The sequence below is a fragment of the Myotis lucifugus genome, unplaced genomic scaffold, assembly GCF_000147115.1.
Source record: "Myotis lucifugus unplaced genomic scaffold, Myoluc2.0 scaffold_428, whole genome shotgun sequence".
NCBI lineage: Eukaryota > Metazoa > Chordata > Mammalia > Chiroptera > Vespertilionidae > Myotis > Myotis lucifugus.
The window spans coordinates 13,677-22,750 of record NW_005871476.1 but is presented as its reverse complement, the minus strand read 5'-3'; the positions used below and the strand labels follow the sequence as shown (position 1 = coordinate 22,750).

The window sequence follows — 9,074 nt, the reverse complement described above, 5'->3', positions numbered from 1 at the left end:
CTTTCCTACTCTGGTTACTTATGGAAATGTCTTTCTGCCTTCACTTGATTGTGGCCTCTTAATATCACAGTGCTTCCTGGAACATCATAAATATTCAAAGGATTTAATGAATAAACAAATCACTTGACTAGTTTCTGTATTTAGGAAGTGACTGCATAGTCACAAGGTTGGACGAGGAATTTTCGCTTGCCTATTCCTGTGACATCATTTGGGCCACAGCCAAAAGGACTGGAGACAGCCTACCAAAACTTAATTCTGTAGAAACCTATAGGCAAATAATAGAGAGTGTATTTATTAGAGAGCCCGGTGAATTTAAAATCGATAGAGTGCCGTGGCCCGTTGATGTTTAAAATTTGATATTTAGATAGCATTGCCTTCAAGGCTCATATCATAAGTACATTCGGATTCTATCTAGACAACGCTGTCTGATGGTTGGACAGTCTCGAGTTTCATAGATTGAGGGGTGGATGTAGACAGAGAGCGCACGCGCTGACGGAGATAATTTGGGCTTTCTATATTTGGTGCTATCGTGTGGTCTAGACTTTGCATTTTAAGACCTACAACTCAATAACCGTTGGAAATGTGAGAGTGTGGAAGAAAAGAGCAATTCTTTCGCAAAGCAGAGAAGAAGAAAACGCAGGCTTGGTGGTGTGAATCCGGCATCTGACAGCGAAGACTTTTGTAGAAACAGCGTTTGACAGTCTTTTATCTAGAGCCGGCCATTGCAGCCATTTCCCAGGTTCATGTCCAAACACCAGGGAGGTGGCCTGCAAAGGAGGTTCTCTTTCTGTCCCCTCCTTGGACTTTTCCTGAGAGTAGGACTTCCGTGATCAGGCCGAAAAGTCCCGCGAATATGCCAGCTGTCCCAAGTGACATTACTTTGCATTGTCCCCTCCTGCCATCATGCCTGTTACTAATACGATACGGCAGAGACAGGTTCACTGTGTCGAGACGCTGAGGAACTGTCATACTGTAAGTGACATCTCGATGCTTTCATTCTGAGGCGACAGCTTCTGAGACCCATGGACAAGGTCATTTCCTTTGGCTCAGCCCCAGTGGGAAGCGGCTTGTCACTGGATCTGCATTTTCTCATGAGCAGGGAGGAGGCCGCAGTCCATCTGAGCTGCGAAATGCAGAGGAATGTTCCTTTCAGGTTCCCCTGCAGCTCTTTAACATTAACCATCGCCACTCAGCATCATGACGGAGGGAGACTTGACTTGAGCTGGTGAACACGCAATGCAGTAGACCAGCCGTGGGCAAACTACGCGGCCCGTTTGAAATGAATAAAACAAACAAGACCGTACCCTTTTATGTAATGATGTTTACTTTGAATTTCTATTAGTTCACACAAACACTCCATCCATGCTTTTGTTCCGGCCCTCCGGTCCAGTTTAAGAACCCATTGTGGCCCTCGAGTCAAAAAGTTTGCCCACCCCTGCAGTAGACAGTTGATGTATTATAGGATTGAATACCTGAAACCTATGTAATTTTTTTTTTTAATCCTCACCCGAGGATATCTTTCCATATTTTTCCATTGATTTTAGAGAGAGTGGAAGGAGAGAGAGGGAAAGACAGAGAGAAACATCGATGTGAGAGAAACACATCGATGGGTGGCCTCCTGCTTGCGCCCGGGCTGGGGAGGAGCCTGCAACCCAGGTACGTGCCCTTGACCGGAATCAAACCCGGGACCCTTCGGTCCGCAGGCCAACATCTATCCACTGAGCCACACCAGCTAGGGCAGAAGCCTCTGTTATTTTATTAACCAATGTCACCCCAATAAATTCATTTAAAAAATAAAGTCCAATTAGAAAACAATCAAAAGTTATTCACCAAAGAGCATAGACGTACATCAGATTAGCATATGAAAACATGTTCAGTATCATTCACCGCCGGGAACCTGAGTCTCTCAGGCATTTGCTGGTGGGAGTGTAAAATGGCGTCGCGCTGTAGGAAATAGTTTGGTCATTTCTTTTTGTACAAAAGCAATTCTGTCACAGCGATCGCACCTGCTGGCATTATCCCAGCATCATAAAGATCCGACCCCCAAAATCCGCACAGACATGTTTACGGCCTCGGCATCTTGATCCGTGAGAGCCCTAACGGACAGACGTGTTTCTCAGCAGCTGCGTGAGTGAATAGACCCTGGTCCATTCTTCCTCTAGAATAATAATCACAGTCACGTGGGCAGCAACCTGGGTGACCCTCCGGCAACTTGTGCCCAGTGAGTGAGAAAAAATAGTCAGTGTCAGATGGTTGCCTACTTTCTGAATGACTCTGTTTGTATAACGCTCTTAAAATGACAAAATTACAGAAAGGAAAGATAGATGAGTGGCTGCCAGGGGTTAAGAGCAAGGGAGTGTGCCCACGGAAGGGCGCCCTGAGGGAGGTTGTAGTCATGGCAATGTTTTGTGTCTTCCTCGTATCAGTGCCAGTAAGCTGGTTGGGCCATTGTCCTGTCGTTTTGAAAAATGTTCCCTTTCGGAGGACTCTGTAAAGGATCCATGAGATCTCTCTGTATTGCTTTTGACAATGGCCTGTGAATCCGTAACTATTTTGAAATTAAACGTTTCATTAAAAAATGCTTAGCTATGGCCCTGGCCAGTTTGGCTCACTGGATAGAGCGTCGGCCTGGGACTGAAGGGTCCCAGGTTCGATTCCTGTCAAGGGCATGTACCTTGCTGTGGGCACATCCCCAGTGGGGGGGTGTGCAGGAGGCAGCTGATCGATGCTTCTCTCTCATCGATGTTTCTAACTATCCTTCTCCCTTCCTCTCTGTGGGAAATCAATAAAATATATTTTAAAAAATACTTAGCTATGGATCTAAAAAACATACATAGAAGAGCTTTATCTGAGGAGAACACCAAAACCCTGATGGAAGACATCATCAAAGAGCTAAGTAAGTGGAGAGATAGTTCATGTTCATGGGGAGGAAGATATTGTCTAGATGTTGGTTCTTCAGCTTCATGGAATCCCAGTGAAAATTGAAGCAAGTCATTTCATGGATGTGGATTCTAGAATTCACACGGAGAAAGCAGAAGACCCACAATAGCCAACACGATTGAAGGAGAGCAACGTTGGAGTACTAACAGCTACCTGACTTCAGGACTTCCTATAAAACAGTAACCAAGGCAGGGGAGTGTTGGTAAAAGAATAGACACATGGGTCAATGGAACACAGCAGACCCACGTAAATATAGTCAATGATCTTTGACAAAGGAGTCAAGGCCATCGATACAACGGAGGAAAGATAGTCCCGTCAACAAAAGTTGCTGAAACAACTGGACATGCACAAAAAGGAATCTAGACACAGACCTCACACCCCTCCTCAAAATTACTCAACATGGATTGCAGCCCTAAATGTAAAATGCAAATCTCCTAGAAGACAACAGAGGAGGAAACCCAGATGGCCAATGGGATGGCAACGACTTTTCAGATACGACACCAAAGCCACCATCCATGAAAGAAATCATTGATGAGCTGGACATCATTAAAATGAAAGCTTTCTGCCCTGGCTGGTTTGGCTCAGTGGATAGAGCGACGGCCTGCAGACGGAAGGGTCCCAGGTTCAATACCAGTCAAGGGCACAGGCCCAGGTTGCAGGCTCGATCCCTAGTAGGGGGTGTGCAGGAGGCAGCCGATCGATGATTCTCTCTCGTCATTGATGTTTCTATCTCTCTCCCCTCTCTCTTTCTCTCTGAAATCAATAAAAAAATGTAAAAGAAGTATATTTAAAAAAAAAAAGATTAAAACTTCCTGTGCTATGAAAGGCGATGTCAAGAGAACGAGAAGATACGCCACAGACGGGGAGAAACCATTTGCAAAAGACACGTCTGATTAAGGACTGTTGTCCAAAATAAACAAAGAATTCTTAAAGCTCAACAAGAAGAAAACAAACAACCTGATGAAAAATGAGCCCAGGACCTGATCACACACAGCGCCGAGGGAGATGTACAGAAGCCAAGGGAGCCTACGAAAAGCTGCTCCACATCCCAAGGCACCGGAGAAATGCTAATTAAAACAACCAGGTACCACCGCGCACCTGGCAGCGTGGCCCACATCCAGGCACTGCCAACACCAAACGCCAGTGAGGCTGTGATGCCGGCAGGGATGCCAAACTGGTCCAGCCGCGTTGGGGAACTGTTTGGTGGCTTTTTACAACAGGAAACTGGCCCTGTCACCAAATCGTTCTGCTCCGGGGCATTTGCCCAGAGGAGTTAAAAGCCGTCTGCACGAGAACCCACTACTGAGTGTTGAGCGCAGCTTGGTTCGGAATTGCCAAACTGGGAAGCCACTGCGGTGTCCTTCAGCTTCGTCAGCCTGGGCTGAGGTACCATGAACCAGGGGGTTTAGAAACAACTAGAATGTACTTGTCACAGTTCTGGAGGTTGGGAGTCTGGAATCCAGGTGCCCCTTGGGTGCTGGTAGGGACCCCCCTTTCAGGCTGCTGACTTCTTGTTGGACCCTCACGGACTAAGAGGCCTAGGGACTTCTCTGACCTCTTCTTATATTTCCTTTTCTCCCTTAACTTTATTTATATAGATAGATTTATTTAGATATAAGATATATATGTATATAAATATATAGATATATATAGGTATAGATATGTATCTACAGATAGATAGATGGATAGATATATAGATGTTGATATTAGAGAGGAAGGGAGAGGGAGAAAGATAGAAGCATCAATGATGAGAATCATTGATTGGCTGCCTCCTGCACGCCCCGCACTGGGGGTCAAGCCTGCAACCCAGGCATGTGCCCTGACCGGGAATTGAACCCTGACCTCCTGGTTCATAGTTCAACGCTCTACCACTGAGCCACACCAGCCGAGCTTTCCCCTTAACTTTTATGGAGTTCTGGCTCTGACCAGGACATGAATACCTAAAACTAGGCTAGGAAGGAAAGTTTCCCATTTCTTGAGTTACGTAATTTCCAATTAGCCTTCTTTGTATTTCTTTATGCTCAGCAAAAAAAAAAAAAAAAGAAGAAGAAGAAGAGAAAACTTAAAAAAAAACTTTCCCTAAAAGCATTTTTAAATCCCTTTTCACACCAGGACAAAAAAAGTAGTCCTGTTTGGAACGGTCGGCTTTCTTCAAAAGCGTGGACACCTTCCGGGGGCTGCTCACATGGGCTCCCCAAATAGATGTGCAGATGAGGACATGGCGCGGGGAGCCTGGATCGTGCATAAGGTTGGGGTGCAGAGAAGTCTACCTTCGTCAGGGTCACCTCATGCATATGTGAAAACCTAGTTCCCCTTCTCTTTCTTCAGGGGAACACCTTAGGCCAGGGGTCCTCAAACTACGGCCCGCGGCCCACATGCAAATACAAATATTGTATTTGTTCCCATCTTGTGTTTTTACTTCAAAATAAGATATGTGCAGTGTGCATAGCCCAGGCCCGGTTCGATTCCGGTCAAGGGCACATGCCCGGGTTGTGGGCTCCATCCCCAGTAGGGGGCGTGCAGGAGGCAGCCGATCAGTGATTCTCTCTCGTCATTGATGTTTCTCTCTCTCTCTCTCCCTCTCCCTTCCTCTCTGAAATCAATAAACATATATATTTTTAAAAAATATCCCACTCAGCCCTCGCCAGTTTGGCTCAGTGGATAGAGTACCGGCCTGCGGACTGAAGGGTCCTGGGTTTGATTCCGGTCAAGGGCACATGCCGGGGTTGTGGGCTTGATCCCCAGTGTGGGGCGTGCAGGAGGCGGCCGATCCATGATTCTCATCATGGATGTTTCTATCCCTCCCTTCCTCTCCCTCCCTGTCTGAAATCACTAAAAATATCAAAATGCATTTAAATCAAGGGCAGCTGTGAAAGGAACAATGGAAAAAGAAGAACTCTCAACACTCGAAGTTATTTTTAGAATGCATGCCTGTCGACTTCGATGGTGGGTATGAGTGTACTCGGAACTTTTAGGACATTATGGCCAAGTTGGATCACCCAGTTAATTTTGAAATTCGTTTTGAGCTCCTTTGCAGCTGGACTTACTCAGCCCTGGTTAATGTATGTAACTCACGTGTCAGATTTCAGGTGGGCAGGCTGCACGTCAGCCAGTGTTCGAGAGAGGCTGACATGGGATTTCAGTTCACACGAAATTTCATTCACGCAGCCCTGATGCAGCCTATCATGGATGCTCAACTATTTCCATTCATATTTTTGGCATTTTATGTGGAAATGAGAAAACCAAATTTAATAGTAATGAAAATCCCCGTTACATCACTCCTCTTACTTTAATTCCCATTTCTGCTCATGTTTTCTTTTTCTAAAAATATATTTTTATTGATTTCAGAGAGGAAGGGAGAGGGAGAGAGAGAGACAGAAACGTCAATGATGAGAGAGAATCATGGATCGGGTGCCTCCTGCACGCCCCACACTGGGGATCGAGCCCACAACCCGGGCATGTGCCCTGACCGGGAATCGAACCGTGACCTCCTGGTTCCTAGGTCGATGCTCAACCGCTGAGCCACGCCGGCCGGGCTCTGCTCATATTTTCACCATTCATTCGATTCACAATGCCACTGGCCTGGGGAACCTCGAGTCCTCATTTAGTTAATTCTCCTACTCACCAAAGGCCTGAAGCAGGTCTCCGATTTAGTGTTAATTCACTTGTACACTGAGCTGGTCCGGAGCCTTATTCTTTCCACCCTGGACTGCAGCCCATAGGAATGTTGACGCCCTGCTTTCTTTCTATCTGGTCTGAGGCTCTCCCCATGCACGGCCAGTCAAATTCCTTGAACTTGCTTTGACAAGGTCATCTTCTGCTCAGAAACAGTGTGTCTCTTTCTCTGACTGATTTATAGAAAAATAACCCAAATTCTTTAGCCTAGATTTCAAGGCCTGCTGGCTGCAGTATGGACACTTGCTGGTTCCATATTCCTGTTGTTCCCAGCGAGCAGTGTACAGAAAGTGTGCAATGGGTGGTTTTTGTGGACTGCTCTCCACGTTTGAACTCTGACACATGCCCCATCAGCAACTAAATTTCTGCCTTGTTCATAAATCAAAATTTACCTCCAACCTAACATTTTCTGCAGATTCTTCGTCATCTCTCCTGTATACTAGTATGAGTGCCAAAAGTGAAGAATTCTTGAAATTAATATATATAGACAAATGTTTACATATATTTGTGTTTTTCTTTTTTCTTTTTCCAGGGTCAGACATTGTTCAGTGGTTAATAAAGAACTTAACTATAGAAGATCCAGGTAAATAAATCATTTTCCCATTGATTGAATTATTTTTTGTGGTTTTAAGAAATATGTTTCTACTCTGACAAGCAAACAAACATGAAAAAGTTATAATTACACTTAGCTACGATGGTAGCATTTACGCAGATTTAATGGTAGTCAACATATATTCATCTAAAATGTATTTGGTCTGTGTTGACCATTTTTTACATAGTTGATATTCCATTTTATAAAACTTGATTTGGGTGGCGATTGTCAGAATGGAGGGATTGTGTGCCTGTTCATGTGCTATTGAGCATGGAATTTATAGCAAATGATCAGGAGGTAATGAGATTTCTCTTCATAAAACACCTAAAAGTAAATCTCATTAATTTATAATTTCCTTAGCTCCATTTTTGCATGAGGTCTGAGAACGTTGTTAGTTTCCATCATGTCCACGTGATTCTTTTTAATGCTCTTATTTAAATCGCGGATCCCTTCCCTGTGGTGGACAGTGTGTCTACTCTGCAGTTCTAATCTGATTTGCAGGGCACGGGAACAGCTCTGCATCGCCGGGGACAAATTCCTACGTATGTGAGGAATCCTTAATGCCTTTTAAATAGTATTTTGTAGGAGCCTGCACAGGTGGCAAAAAGCTCACATCGCTGAAATGAAAATAAGATGTATTTGTTTAAAAAAGATGCTGAGAAAACAAACACAAAACAACAAAATATTGGGATTATAGTGACTGAGATGGTTGTGGCAGAGAAAGATGGAAATACACTAACTACTCAACCCATCTTCCCCTTGATTAGAACAGAATTCTGCTTGGCTTTGCTCCTACCTCTTATTCCACCTTAGAACGCTCTGGAAATAACAGCACATGGAGATGCAGACATTTTATTTTTCTTCATTTTTGAGCTGACTTTATAAAAGCCATGTTATCATAAAGTGTAGCTCTCATTCTAAACGCCTATATGCATCCCCTGTTCCTTTGGTATATGAGCTTTGAAAATACTGTACTTAGCCTAGCAGGTTAAGTGGAATTAAAACAATTAAGTCAAGATGAAGCGGCCCTTGCCAGCATCATATTATGACTAGGTGAAAAGAGGTGATAATTATTGGGAAAGGAAGCCACAGTCGTACCAAGATTACACCGTGGCCTCCGTTTAGTAGCATGCCTGACTTTATTATAAACTGTGGCACCAGCCGTAGCCGGTTTGGCTCAGTGGGTAGAGCGTCGGCCTGTGGACTGAAGGGTCCCAGGTTTGATTCCAGCCAGGGGCACATGCCTGAGTTGTGGGCTCGATCCCCAGTAGGGGGCATGCAGAAGGCAGCCAATCAGTGATTCTCTGTCATCATTGATGTTTCTATTTCTCCTTCTCCTTTCCTCTCTGAAATTAATAAAAATATATTTTAAAAAATAAAATATAGCACCAGATGGAGGACCCCGGCACACACACATACATACATACATACATACATACATACACACACACACACACACACACACAAAACCAAAACCAAACTAAACAGGCACAATCACTGATAACCAGGAGACTGATTTTCAAGGAATATTATTGCTCAAAGAATGAAGATGATTCAAAAGCATATTTTTTTGTAAGTTAAGATAGAAAGTGTACCTCAGTGACAGTATGAGAAGCAGGGAAAATATACAGATACAATAAGCGAGTAAGAGACAATTATTGCTTATAATTTATCCATGAGATATCATTATAGCTATAATGAGTATAAAACTGATTTTATTTGCTTGTTTGGCGGTTTAAGGATGCTTTAGAGCTCCATTTGAAGATGCATAAAAAGACAGTCAGTCATGTCTGGGGGGCATACTATCCTTTAGTCATACTTATGACAGGCTGCAAAATTAATTTTTATCTGGTTGTTTTACTTTTTA

General features: G+C 44.1%; 1 protein-coding gene across 1 annotated transcript in view; it reads left to right on the top strand.

The window, feature by feature from the left end:
- Nucleotides 1-9,074, top strand: part of LOC102426760 (regulator of G protein signaling 7) — a 92,031-nt gene that overhangs the window by 75,580 nt on the left and 7,377 nt on the right. Inside the window, exon 3 of the mRNA XM_023744102.1 lies at nt 7,148-7,198. Coding sequence (XP_023599870.1) covers nt 7,148-7,198 — 51 coding nt within the window. The remainder of the gene's footprint in view (nt 1-7,147; nt 7,199-9,074) is intronic.